The sequence below is a fragment of the Sarcophilus harrisii genome, chromosome X, assembly GCF_902635505.1.
Source record: "Sarcophilus harrisii chromosome X, mSarHar1.11, whole genome shotgun sequence".
NCBI lineage: Eukaryota > Metazoa > Chordata > Mammalia > Dasyuromorphia > Dasyuridae > Sarcophilus > Sarcophilus harrisii.
This window is the reverse complement of record NC_045432.1, coordinates 19,066,536-19,081,435: the sequence shown is the minus strand read 5'-3', so window position 1 is coordinate 19,081,435 and position 14,900 is coordinate 19,066,536. Positions and strand designations below refer to the sequence as shown.

The window sequence follows — 14,900 nt, the reverse complement described above, 5'->3', positions numbered from 1 at the left end:
GGAATTCCCACATGAGGAAATTCCCTCTACAAGGCACATAAGTAACTCCTGACTGCTTAAATAACTTACCTAGGGCCCCATAACCAGTTTGAGTCCTGTTCTTTCTAATATATATATATATATATATATATATGTATGTATATATGTATGTATATACAAGAATATAGATGTGTGTGTATGTATGTATGCATGTATATATATATATATATGTGTGTGTGTGTAAGAACATATATGTATATGTATATCCATTCATTATATTGCTTCTCCCTGGGGATTGCTCCTTTCCCATACATTCTACTGGCCTAGGACATTGTGGAGGTCGAAACATCACAACTTGATGTTTCAATGAGTATGAATATACTATATAATAGGCTATGATACGATCTATTGGGATACTTACTTGTATCGTTTTTTCAGTATAGGATCACAACACAGGTAACTTGGTCAGTGTAATAATATAGGTAACAGGGTATAGAATCACAGGATTGCAGAATTTGAGGATTAATGTGCCCTTAGCCACTGTCTCCTCCAATATGTACATGAAGAGGATTGCCTGATGCAACTTGCATGATGGTTGGCAATCCGGCTTCTAGCTGAAGAGCCCCAGTTAGGAGGAATACAGCATCTCCCTAGGGAGCCCATTCCCCTTTTAGAAAGTTCTCATTGTTCAGCATTTCCCTTGCCCCTTCCATTATGTGGAGCTTAAATTTTACCCCATTGCTTTCTGTAACCTAAAGGATAAAGCTGCTCCCTTTTCTTATCCGTTAGCCTTTCAGCTACCCAAAGACAGATACCATGTCTCCCCTCCCCAGTGTTCTCCTCTTCAGGCTAAATATCCCTGAATCTTTTAATTGAAGGAAGGTACCAAGTTATTAGGGACATCTTACCTCTCAAGCAGGATAGGCTAGAACTGATTCCTTTGTCATGTTTATTTAATATTATTCTTTATAATCGATTTTTAGAGTTTTCTTTCATTTTATATTGATTATATTTGCTCCTGTCCCCTTCCCTTTCCTCATCTTCCTTCTCAGAGAACCAGCTTTTATAATAAAAAAATTTAAAAGAAAAAAGAATAGACACCCCCCCCACCCCCAACAATACTGTTCAACACATGGAAAAAAATCTGTATCCTACTCTATTCGAAACAGAAGGGGGAGCTATTCCCACATAGTTCTTGAGAGCCAAGCTTGCTCTTTTTAATTTCTCAGCACTGAGTTTTGATTGTTTTGTAGTGCACAATACTATTTTTAAAAGCCTCTGGAGAGGACTGACCTTTTCCTTAGGTAGGGAGAGGTATAAAAGCATTTAGTTGATGAAAGGAACAGGAGAAGAAATCTAAATGATGGCCGGAGGATGTTAAGGATCCATTATATGAAGACTTAAAGCTCTCTCCACCACTCAACTCAGCACCTGCTCTGTCATTTGACAATCCTCTGTCTATGAGGGCATGTACCAAGCAGCTCGGCCGTTTACGGAACACCTCTTGGATATGAGGCATTGTGCTGGACCTGGGTGGTGGACAAAAAAATTAAACCGTTTTTGCCTTTCTGTTTGCCGGGGCTCATCAGGGAGATGAGACATTCAGACGTGAACATGGGGAATTGCTGCTGGGAGGGGAAGAAAACTGCATTTTGATTATTTTAGTGAGGGCCGAACTCTAATAGGTTGTCGCTACCTCAGTCATGGCACGGCAGCCCACCTGCCACAAACCCTGTCTCCGTCCAGAATGGCTGGAAGTCACTTCCCACCCTGCATTGATCCCTTTTTGAAGGTAAAACATCAAAGGTGCTTAAAATATGCCTGTGCCATCATTGTCATCAGTTGATCCATTAAGATTAGCTCATTTGTCCCCCGACAATTTATTGCAGGAATCCTAGATTTAGATCTGGTAGAAATCATTGGATTCAGGCTCCTTATTTCACAGATGAAGAAACTGAGGCCAAAAGAGATACTGACTTGCCTATAGCAATCATGTAGATAGTAAGCATCTGAGGCAAGATCTGAACACCCATCCCAGAATTCTATGCACTGAGTCATCTAGATCACAGCTTTCCTCAGTGTTCTGTGATTGAGCAACAATATTTATTAAACACCTACCTATATCCCATGTAATGGGGTAGGTACTAGGGCAGGAGTTTTTAATCAAGCACCCTCTCATGGGGCCGCTAAGTAAATTTCAGGGGGGTTCATGAAAGTGGATGGAGAAAAACATGTATCTTTATTTTCGCTAATCTTTGTTTTCTTTTGTGATCCTTTGTGTTTTATTTTATGAATTTAAAAACATTCTGAGAATGGGTCCATAGTCTTCACTAGACTGCCAAAGGGAGGGTCCATGACATGTAAAAAGGTTTAAGAACTTAAGAAGCAGATAAAAATGAAACAGTCCCTTGTCCTCAAAGAGCTTACATTATATAGTAGAAGACACATACATAACTGTAAAATAGATCTAAGATAATGAGGGTTGGGGAGAGGGGACATTGGAAGCTAGGACTTGCCCAATGTCACGCATTTCCAAAGTCGGAGGTGGGATTGCAGTCTTTGGGAGCCTCGAGTTGGTGACATACCATCTAAAATGTTGGAGACTCAGCCATGTCTACTGATATAAATAAATTGTATGTCATGTAAAAGGAAACAGATTGGGAGCTTCTATTGGGCATGGATTGTTGCTTCAATTCTGTCTGTTCCCAGTTTAATGCAACATTTGCTACATAGGGATAGGGACTGATTCTTCGATTTCATTGAGATACGAAGTCCCAGAGGAGGAAACTTCCTCTCCTAGTGCAAATTAATCACCACCTTTTTGGGGGAGTGATTGCCTGGAGTCACACAGTCAGCATGGTCAGAAGCCAGACTAAGGACCATTCCTTCTGGCCATTCCACTGCCTGGCACATAAGAAAGATTTAATGTGTGTTGATCACATTGAATTCACCTATTTCATTGATCCTCCTTCCTTTTTGGGGGGAAGAGTATTAATGGAAAAAAATAGCAGTCTTATAATTAATGTATTGATTTTTTCCTCATTTCTCCCCCATCCTCTTTGTACCCTTTAGTTGTCCTTCACCATGACCTTCCTCTTGAGCATTTCATCCAATTAAAATTTTTTGTTGTCTGGATGTTTTCCTGTGACTACTGGGTCAAACCGCATTAGTGCTTTTGTCCTATTGCTGATGCCCTTTGTCAAGTCTCACTCCCTTGCTCTTTGAGGAGAAATTGAGGCACTCTCTATTCTTGATGACATTGGCTGACAAGGTGATAGATATTATATGGCAGGTAGCTGGCTGATAGAGCAAATAGAAGGCCTGTGCTTGGCATCAGAAAGATCTGAGTTTGACTCCTGTCTTAGACATTAACTGTGTGATTCTGGGTTAGTCACTTAAATCTGTAAAATGGGTATAATAATAACACCTATTTCACAGGTATATGTATATATGTATACAGTTATATATACATATATATCAATGTATATATATACACATAATATGTGTATTATATATATTATGTCTATATATCATGTTATTTTATGTCCTTACATAGAATATATTATATAATAAACACATATATACATATATGTTTATTATATGTGTTATATCAATATATGATATATCATTTTATGTCCTTACATAGAATATATTATATAATGCACACACACAGACACATATATATATATATATATATTTGGTGTATGCAAAGACTTTTTTCTTATCAGTGGTCTTCTTGGAGTTTTAGCCTAGTAGTTGGATCTCTGGGTCAAAGGCTATGGATATTTTAGTCACTTTATTTGCATAATTCCAAATTGCTTTCCAAAATGGTTATACTGATGCACAGTTCCACCAATAATACATGTGTGTGCATATATGTGTGTGTATGACTGTAGTACTGTAAATGAATAGATCGCTAAATCAAAATCAAGCCCTGCTCTAGTGATTGAAGAGCCCGACCGGTCTACAGAAATCCAATGAAACAGTGCAATAGAGAGGTGAGGAACTCTGCTGACAAATGTTCTATATTGTCAGATCTGGTAGAGAATATTGTAGAAGGGGACCCAGTATTGAGGGACTAGTTCTTAAGATGGCTGAAAGAAGCCATGAAAAGTGGAAAAGATCTCGGACAAAATCGATGCTGGTATGGTGGTATTCGTTTATTTATTTGTTTCTTTACAGTTTTGGTGGGGGTGTTGAAAGGACTTCACTGCAAAGACAAAAGGCATCAATAAAACGTTTGTTGTTATTGTTTTTAATTACACGAGAAGGTATGAGGGGAGGGATACCCATTTAGAAGCCCAGTTCCAGTTCCTAGATTATAGCAGTGGAAAACAAAGAAAGAAAACAGGCGGAATCAGTTCCCTGCCCCCCTTGCTCCCAACAGGCAGGATTCTCAGAGGATGCCTTTTCCTCATGGTCTTGATCCCAGCTCCGCTTTTGCATCTGGGTCACCGCTATTGGCTGGTGTCTGGTCGCCTTTCCCCCGGCCTCCTGAGGCCTGGGTAATAACTGCTGTAGCCACAGTCCTGATTTGCCTCCTAGAAAACCTCAGCAGTTCTAATTCAAGGGCAGCTGTGGCCCACAGAGGCCCGCCCAGCAATCAGTGGCTCTGGCTCCAAGGGCAGTCAGTGATCACTCCAGTCCCCTGCTTGGCAATCAGAAGGCCTTTCTCAAAACAGAAGGAAAAGGCAGCAGCTGGTCTCGGGCACTAGTGTATGGATCGTGTGGCTTTTTCCTTTCTGGGGGGCTCTGGATAGTACAACTTCTGCCTGGGAGTAGCTGGGGCAATCTCACTTCCCAGTGTCTTGTCATTCTCCCTCTCTGGAAGCTTCTAGGACGTTGGGATCGGCACAAAGATGAAAGGGTAATGCAGAAATAGCTAGTGCCCATTTTCCCAGAAATCTCTGATTTTTGATGTGTGCATAAGAGACTTTACTGCAGGAGAGCCTTTAAGGTAACATTTTGCTCTATCAAAGCCAACAGCCCAGCCCAGCGTATTCTCTATACTGTTCACTCAGTTGTGTAATTATAAAGATGTGGGCTGCTGTAGAATATCATTTGTAAAAGCTTGCTTATTCCTTCCTCAAACCTTCATCAAGGATGTTATGTTGTATGTGTAGCTTTTTCTCATTAAAAGGGGAAAAATCTGTTGAGATGGGAAAATAGCCATATTCTCTTCGTTTGTTTTTCTGAGGGGGAGGTATAGGGAGAAGTGTGGATAATTAGATCTGAAATTTTTTTTCAAGATCATTTCTACTTTTCATGTCTTTCAGATGTCTTAAGGATGGGTCACTCAAAACTGCATGTCCCCCCTCAACACATTCTCTCTTGTTATTCATTTCTCTATCCATTTAACCTTTTTTGCCATCAATGACTTGTTTTAAAATCTTATCAATGTCTTTTTTTTGCATTACCATAATTCCTCCCAGTATTCTTTCCCCTCCCTCTTCCAGGGAGCCATTCTGTAGAATAAAAGAGGAAAAATAATTGAGAAAATCAATATAACTGATCAGTATGTCCCAAAACTTGGAAAATATGTGCAATTGTATAGCACGTGGACCTCTCACCTCTGCTGGGGATGGGGTGGGAATGAGGTCTTCTTATATCTCTTGAGTCATGCTTGTTTTTTGTAATTTTGCAATATTCATTTTTATTTGTGTGTGTGTATGTGTGTGTGTGTGTTTCTTTCCATTTACATTGTGCTGGATAGAGAGCACTGTGCCTGAAGTCAGGAAAATCTGAATTCAAATCTGGCCTCAGACACTTATTAGTGGCGTGACTCTGGGCAAGTCACTTCACTTTGTTTGCCTCCATTTCCTCATCTGTAAAATGAGCTGGAGAATGAAATGGCAAACCACTCCAATATTTCTGTCAAGAAATCCCATGGGGAGAAATGATAAGTAGGATACTCTCATTAAAAAAAAAACAAACAACAAAACAACCTGGAAAGTACTCCATGAACTCAAAGTGAAACGTACTATATACAAAGTAATAACAATGTTCCGGGATGACCAGCTGTAAATGACTTTGCTATTCTCAGCGGTACAATCATCTACAACTACTCTGAAGGACTCATGATGAAAAATCCTATCCATAGGAATTGATTGTGTCTGAATACAGACTGAAACATATTCTCATTCTCTCTCTCTCTCTCTCTCTCTCTCTCTCTCTCTTTCTCTCTCTCTCTCTTTCTCTCTCTCTCCCCTTAATTTTTCTCGAGTTTTTATTTTCAATTGGGTGGGAGATCTATTTTCTTTTTCAGTTTGACTTTTATGGGAATGTTTTGCATAACTTCATATGTGGTTCCTTAGTTGTGGATGGGGACAAGGGAGAGAACCTAGAACTCAAAAATTTTAAAACAAATATATATATGTGTGTGTGTGTGTATTTGTTTTGAATGTAACTGGGGAAAATATTAAATAAATAAAATTAATTTAAAAGAAGAAATCCCAAGGGTTACATGGAGTTGGACACAAGTAAACAACTGAACAACAATAAGCCATTATATATATATATGCTTTTAGGTTCTGTTTACTCCACTTTGCAACAGTTCATATAGATCTTTCCATGTTTCTCTGTATTCATGTGCATAATTTCTTATATCATAATAATATTCCTTTACATTCACATTCAGATTTACATTCATTCAGTTTGTTCAGCCATTCCCTAACAGATGGACGTCTACTTTGTTTCTAATTCTTTACTATTCAAAAAATAGTGCTACAAATATTTGGTATATGCGAAGACTTTTTTCTTATCAGTGGTCTTCTTGGAGTTTTAGCCTAGTAGTGAAAGGCCATGAATATTTTAGTCACTTTATTTGCACAATTCCAAATTGCTTTCCAAAATGATTATACTGATGTACAGTTCCACCAACGATGCACCAGTGTGCCTATCTTTCTGTATTTGGCCATCTTAGCGATGACTTACTTTTAAAAAGGTCATTTTGGAGTTTTTTATTTTTACATCATCATCATCGCATTGTAAAGCACTTTACGTATATTATCTCATTTTATCCTCACAGCAACTTTGGTAGGTAGGTGTAATTATGATCCCCATTTTATAAACTGGGGAATTGAGGCCAAGAAAGATTTTAATGACTTGCTTAAGGTGGCCCACCTAGTAGAATCCAAGGTAGAATTTGAACTCAGATCTTCCTAATGCTGTCTAGAATTTAAGCCACTGTGCTACTAAGTTCATTTTTTATTTCTCTTTCTAGCTTTGTACTAATTTTGTTTTTTTGCTCTAACAATTTAATGATCTGACTCTGCACAGACAGCTGATTCTGGAATGATTCCTATGCCAGTAATGAATCTTTTCCTGTTGATTAAAATATAATTAGTTTCATTTTGGGGGGGTGATATTTGTTGCCAGTAGGTCTTGATTCTTTCTCAAAGAGTATTCATGCTGTTGGGATTTGAGGCGTCTGTGTCATCTCTAAGTTACTGTTTTCTTTCATTTCTTATTCCTGATGCATATTCTTCAACATATTTTCCTCCAACTTTTCCCATGCTCACCTTTGCATTGAAATCACCCATTATCAGCATATATGTTGACTTAATTTTGAGCGTGTTTTTGATTTCTTTATAGAATTCAACTTCCTTTTTATTTTCAACAACAGATGTTGGTGCATAAGCTGCAATTATTTTCATGGTGGTTGTTTTGCGAATACTTACCATGAAGTAATGCAATGCAGGCTGACCAAAACGTCCTGCGAATTGAAGTTTCTGGTTCCCTCTGGATATACAATAAAATCAGCTCTGCCACCTCCTTTATTTGCTTCTCCCCAGAGAACCTGTGAGCTACCTGTCCATTTTGTTCCAATTTTCTTTTGTCTTCTGGCTTCGTTTATAGTGAGAACGGCATGATTGATGAGAATCCCTCTCATAGGTAATATGTCCAAGTGTTGGCCATTGGACAAGGAGATCACATTTAGAGTACCAGTGACCAAATTAATATTTAGCAGTGGTCTACAGACTGAATCTTAGCACCCCCATTCCCTTTTCTTACCACTCTTTCTTGTGTCCCCAATGATATAAGCACCACAGGCTTGAGAACCTTATTGTGTAGACATGCTGCATGTACAAAAATGGCTTGGGGTTGAAAATAACCCATCTTTCTTTCTTTTTTTTTAAGGCTTGTCATGGGTGTTCATCTGGACCCAAATGTGACTGCAGTAGCGTAAAAGGAGAGAAGGTAAGCCCCCAAAAGGGTCTTGGTAAATTGTTCAGGATGTCTATCAAGACATCTTTTGATGTAGTACTTTTCTTTATCCTTTTTTCTTTTCTTTTCTTGCTTTTATTTCTTCCCTTCCATTATATCTAGTTCTAGTCACCTGGCTGAAACACTTTTCTTTTAAACAAGTATGAGCCTCCCCATCCATAGACATACAGATCTTTTGGAGAGACATTTATTCCTGATCTTTACTTGAACAGTGAACCATGGCCATAAACGTGACCATGGTGAAGGTAGGGTGGGAAAGCGGCAAAAGCACACGAACAGACCCAACATATAGAATCCTGGCTTCTCATGTCATCATGTGGGCTAAGATGCAACTGCATTTTGTCTCAGTGACTTTGTAATGGTCCTTTCTCAGTTTCATAAGGCAGGAAGTACAGATTTTCTTATGGCTAGTATTCATGCCCCTTTTGCTTTCTCTTTGGTTATCAGGCCAAGGTTGGTCATTTCATTAGTGTGAGTAAACTCTGTATTTGGGCTGGATTGATGCCTCTTCGGGGACGATGCTATTAATATATTGGACTCCCCTCTGTATCCTAAAGTTTTCTAATTTCCCTGTGGCCAGGTTGAGCTGTCCTAAGAGTTCTGGATATTGATCAGAATTGGTAACTCCATCTGTATTCCTTATAAGTCAGTCTGGACTTCACCATTTCTGTCCATTCCCCCTTCCTTCCTTCCAACCAGCTATAAAAGGTGTTTAGCAACAGAAGTTAATAAATTCCCACTCTTCTGACCTGGGATTCTTACCTCTCAAAAGAACCACATCTTCAGTGGGATAATTGACCCTAGCTTACTACATGCTTGACCTTGGATGAGACATCTTCTCCCTGGGCCTCAGTTTCCTTCTCTGTAAAATGAAGAGTTTGGACTGGATGGCTTCTAAAGTTTGTTTTTGGCTGTAGACCTAGAATCCTGTGTGGCTTCTTAAACTTTTTCCATTTGTTTTTGCCTGAGAGATTTTTACATGACCCTGGGTATATTTGTAGATAAAATAAGTATATAAACATTTACTGATAATAAATCATCATTTCACAAAATCCACATTCAGTTACAAGACCCCATATGGGGATACACACCACAGTTTAAGAAGTTGGGTGATATAGGAGAAGTCATGTAGCCTTTCTGGGTCTCAGTTCCCTATTTTGTAAAATAAATGAGTGGTTTGGACAAGATGACCCTACTAGTTCTAGATCTCAAATCCTATGGTCCATCCTTATTGACAGATGAATTAGTCTGGTTCTAAATGTTAGGAAACAGAAGCTGTCACATCTACCTTTACTTTATAGCATTTTAAATATTATTGGGGCAGCTAGGTGATACCACAGTGGATAGAGTGCTGGGGCTGGAGTCAGGAAGACATGTATTCAAATCCAGCCTTGGACACTTATTAACTGTGTGACCCTAGGCAAGTCACTTAACCTTATCTTTCTCAGTTTCCCCAATTGCAAAATTGGGATAATAACAGCATCCACCTCACAAAGGTTGCTGTGAGGATCAAATGAGATAATCATTGTAAACTACTTAGCACAGTGTCTGGCACATGGTAAGCACTATATAAATGTTAGCTATTGTTGCTGTTTTATTATTATTATTATTGTTATTATTGTTATAGCATACAACCCTCTATGGGATAACAGTACCAAAGCAGATATGCATTCACTATCAATGAGTCAAGTAAATAAACATTTATTAGGCAATTACTTAGCAAGGCACTGAACTAAGTGCTAGGGATACAAATACAGTAGAAAGATAGTCCCTGCCCTCAAGGAGCGTCCATTCTAATGAGGGAAGGCACTGAAGAAAAGGAAATTGGAAAGGAGGAGAGGGGAAGTGCTGGTTTAGGGAAGTGGTAGAGAAAGTCCAGAAATCCTGGAGTAGAGCCTAGAGAGGATCGTGGCCTTGGCTGGCCCTGGCATTTGCCTCAAAATAGGCCTTGAGGACTAGTCTTGGCCTGATTCTGTGAAATGAAGCCTCCCATAGAGTTCCTGCTTTGTGAATTGACCCTCTCCAGACTGTAGCTCAGGGGTGGGGAATGTCCGGCCTGTGGGTCATATAAGGCCATAAAGTCATTTGATCCGACCCCGCTAAGGCAACTTCAGGGGATGGCAACCCCCCACTTCTTGAATTCTTTAAGTTGATAATTTTGTAGATGACTCATGAATGATGTCATTGGCAGTTAAAAGGTTCCCTGTCCCTCCTTTAGATTGATTCAGAGTGGCCTGAGGTATGGGCTAGGGTCTCTGTATTTTTGGGGGATGTAGAGAAAATAAACTAGAGCCTTCTGCCATTGTACCAGTGGTCAGTGAACCAATCCCAAGTACCTGGGAGACCAATCATGAGTAGGCCGGATAACAAATTCTAATTCCTGGGGATTTGATGAGTTTCCTCACAATAACCATGAGACGTAAGTATTATTGGTCTTCCCTTTTTATAGATCATGAAACTAAGATAGACAGAGATTAGACACACAACTAGTAAGTACATGAGGCTGTATTTGAACTTAGCTCTTCCTGACTCCAGGACCAGTTTTCTGAACCTGCTGAAGGAAAGAGCGGCCTTTCTTGTTATAATCATCCTATATCATTCATCCTGGGATTATATGTATTTATTGCCCAATTTGTCTTTCAGTTTGGTTCAGCTGTCCTTTTCCTGTAAAAGGTTTTTTAGATTTGTGTTTGAAAAGTTCATTTCATATCTGATCGTTTTTCCCTCCACTAAGAAACATAATACTACATATACTTAGCAGTGGTGATTTATTTATTTTTCTTTATAATTACTAAGATCTTGGTCATTTTTCCAGGGCAGTGGGACCTATATGTTCAATGCCATTGGCTGAATTAAAGTTATCTGGGTGTTTGGTTTCTATTGTGATCTTGCTTTTCTTCTCCCTTCCCTCCCTCCTTTCCTTCCTTCCTTCCTTCCTTCCTTCCTTCCTTCCTTCCTTCCTTCCTACCTACCTACCTACCTACCTACCTACCTTCATTTCTGTCTCTGTCTTTGTCTTTCCTTTGCCTGGTGATCACTTGTCATTAACAGTTACAGTGAAAGTTAATTGACAGAGCAGCAACAATAAAACTTCCCTAGCTGGGACAATTAGGACTCCTAGCTAGAAAGAATTGAAACTCCTGGCCACCTTCCATCCCTGCTTCCCTTAATCTTTGCCCTAGGGCCCAATAAACAACAGACTACTTTGCTTGGAACTTCTCTTGTTTCTTCCCACTTCCTTATGCAATGACCTTGCCTTGCTTTTTTTTCCCCCAGGGAGAGAGAGGACTTCCAGGTTTGGAAGGCCACCCAGGTTTACCTGGATTTCCAGGAGCAGAAGGACCACCTGGGCCTCCAGGTCAAAAGGTAAGTAAGACCAAGTAGCCCATCTCGGTACCATCACTAGTTAGGTCATTAGCGATCAATGTTTATAACTGGTGCCAGTTACTGAAATGAGACAGTGCCTCTTCATTTTTTTTTGTCTTGATTGACTGGCCCAAAAGACCATGAGGCAGTTGCAACAAATTGTAGAGTTATTATGGCCCTTCTGTCTTTCCCCTGATTTACAAAGGTGTCCATCCATCCATGAAGCTGATGACTACAGTGAATAAAGTGCCACATCTGGAGTCAGGAAGACTCATTTTCACGAGTTCAGATCTGGCCTTAGACACCGATTGGTTGTGTGACCCTGGACAAGTGAACAGATTCTATTTGCTTCAATTTCCTCATCTATAAAATGAGCTAGAAAAGGAAATTGCAAACTCTTTCTAGTATCTTTGCCAAGAAAACTCCAAATGGTCATGAAGAGTTGGACATAACTGAAAAAATGACATCAACAACTATTCATCTATCCACCCATTCATACATACACTTATCCAGTTTTATTGATGCTTCTGTTTTTTATTTCACAGTCATTATAACTTCACATTTCCTCTGTCCCCACACCAGTCACAAGGAAGCATAGGCCATAAGCGGGACCCAGAATGCTTCTACAGTTGCTACACTGCTAAAGAAGGAAGAAAGATTTCACTATGTGTACCTTGTTGGCTAAATCCACTCTGGTCATGGTAGAGTTTGAAAGTAAACTACTTAAGGAGATGTCAGCCTGGGTAGAAATTAGAAATATAGGGTAACATAGAGAGACCCATAGACCAAGTGATTGGGATTCCCTCTGCTCTACATGCCAGGGATTCTAGTGAATGTATCCAGAGTGTCCAGGAACGATACCATGGGCTTCCTCCATGTTTGGTGAGATTTGAACCAAGTGCCACATCTGCCTGTTGACTGATGCTTTGCATTCTCATGAAGACGAATGGCTGATTGGTGGAATCAGCTGTGCCCTGAGCCCAGAAAGACTTTGATTGAAACAAGTGATGGTACATTGGCTAGATTCAGGGCCAAGATATCACCAAGTTTTTGTTTGTTTGATTTAGGAAATGCATGGAATACACAAAATAGTGGACTGATAGAGAGAGACCCCACACCAAACATGACTGATGAGCAGCTTCCTGATCTTCAGGATAGGCCCAGAGTATTTTCAGAGCCCCACAGAGACAATGTATCATAGCCAACTACTGTCTATGGAGAGTCGGTCCAACTCTCTGGTGAGCAAGGGAAAAGCAGTAATGGAAAATTAACCATGGAGCCTCTTGAGAGGAAGAACTTGATTGTTAGTAGCTGAGGGACTGTTTCAGATTGATAAATTGCTAGGATGACTGTAACTCAGATGAGCAAGGAATATGAGTCCCAGTACCCTCAGAGAGGCCAAATAAGTCTTTTCTGTTCCCAGAGGGACATTGTGTTCAGATAGGAAGGGAGGGTTAAATCTCATGGCAGTTCCTTTTCAATGCAATAATCCAATTGCAGGCATATCTAGGGAACCAGGGAGCATCCTGAGAGCCTGTAGCTAATAGCAGTATTGCTTAGGCCGTCTACCCAGAGGCTTGGGATTGGGACTCTAGATGAAGATTTCCATGCTATGGTTAGCCTCAGCCATTCGCAAGCTCCCAAGGATCTCCCAGAAGTGCTGGCCTATTTGACCCATGACCCAGTTTGCTAATAATGCTTTAAGAGAAAGAAGAGAAGTGATTGGTTATTCATCTAAGCAGATGATGCCTGGTGTAGGAACAGATGGAAAATGGGTCTTGTATGGAGCTGCGACATGTGTGCCGTGTTGTAATGTGATCTGTCTTGACCATGCAGTATTTTTCCTTCTGCGTTCACTCCTTTTGCTGCTTCCTTTTGATGGCGTGCTCCCATTTGCATGTTCTGCTGTTGGATGTGAGTCTAGTATCTTCATTTGGCCACTCGAAATAATGCACAGTGGCCACTATTTCTTGGGTCGGTAGCTCACGTTCCCAGTGTGAATGAATTAGCTGTGTGTGTGTGTGTGTGTGTGTGTGTATAGTGCCTTGAATCTGGAATGGCAATAGTCTTTAACAGTTATAGACTGATTGAAAATGTACATAGAAATGTATATGTGTGTGAGTGTATATGTATATACATGTATATACTATTACATGTATGTATACACACATATGTGTGTGTCTGTGTGTGTGTGTGTGTGTGTGTGTGTGTGTGTGTATCTCCATGCATTTGTCAGAAGTTTTCACGGAGGTAGAAGGATGTAACACCCCTTTTACTCTATCTGGCCCTTCTCCCACTGCATGGGCTTTTAGCTTAGTAGGGGAGCAGGAGAATAAGTCATGATACAAGGGAACAGAGAGTGGCCATAGGGCTCCATAACAGCACCTCCCTCTCAGGATTGTTGAGAGAATCAAATGAAATAATATTTGTCAAATGCCTAGCCCAGTGTCTGGCACATTTGTTGTTGTTGAGTTGTGTTCGATTCTTCATAACCCATTTGGGGTTCTCTTGGCAAAGGGACAGTGGTGTTTTGCATTTCCTTCTCTATCTCATTTTACAGATGAGGAAACTGAGGCAGAGTGAAGTGACTTGACCAGGGTCATGTAGCCATTAAGTGTTTGAGGCCAGAGTTGAACTCAAGAAGAGGCCCAACTCTAGGCCTGAAATGCACTCTACTACAGCGCCACCTAGCTTCCTGCCTGGCACATAGGAGATGTTTAATAAATGTTAGCTATCATTGTTGCTATTGCTGTTGTTATTGGATTTCGGTTCCAGAGTTCTTGCAGAATGAGTTTTCACCCAATGATTGGCACCACTGAATGCATGAGTCAAGTATTGATTTCATACTGGTTTAGTGTCTGCTCTCTTTTGCCTATTGGCAGGAAGTCAGGCCAGGGAGCGCTAAACAAGCTGAACGGCGCACTTGCTAGGGTTGCTGGGGTCAAAAGAGTTTGTCTAGGGACTCCTGAGGCCAAGGAGTCTGGCGAACGCCTGGCTGCTCAAATGGCCAATTCTGGTTTGTTGAGTATTGCAGTCCTCCAGTTAAGCATGTTTGGCTTTGTGGGTAGTGACTCCCCTATGCCAAGGCCACGTGCCTAGGGCTGTGTTTCATTTAGCAAGGTCAGAGAGCAGCTATACCTTCTCCATCAAGGCTCTATAACCTGAAGTGGTTCAGGGGATTGGTGAACTTGGATGAGAAAAAGAAATGATTTCTTGATTTCCTTGATAGTTCTATGTGTTTTATCTTAGGCATTTAAAAACACAATGCCCTAGACTTCCTCAGTATGTCCCTAGGACATAAAAACCCTTCCCAGCCCCTGTTGTAGATA

General features: G+C 40.3%; 1 protein-coding gene across 1 annotated transcript in view; it reads left to right on the top strand.

Moving 5' to 3' along the window:
* The window catches only part of COL4A5 (collagen type IV alpha 5 chain), a 214,195-nt gene that overhangs the window by 41,115 nt on the left and 158,180 nt on the right, over window positions 1–14,900 (top strand). The window contains exons 2-3 of the mRNA XM_031944962.1: window positions 8,119–8,178; window positions 11,482–11,571. Coding sequence (XP_031800822.1) covers window positions 8,119–8,178; window positions 11,482–11,571 — 150 coding nt within the window. The remainder of the gene's footprint in view (window positions 1–8,118; window positions 8,179–11,481; window positions 11,572–14,900) is intronic.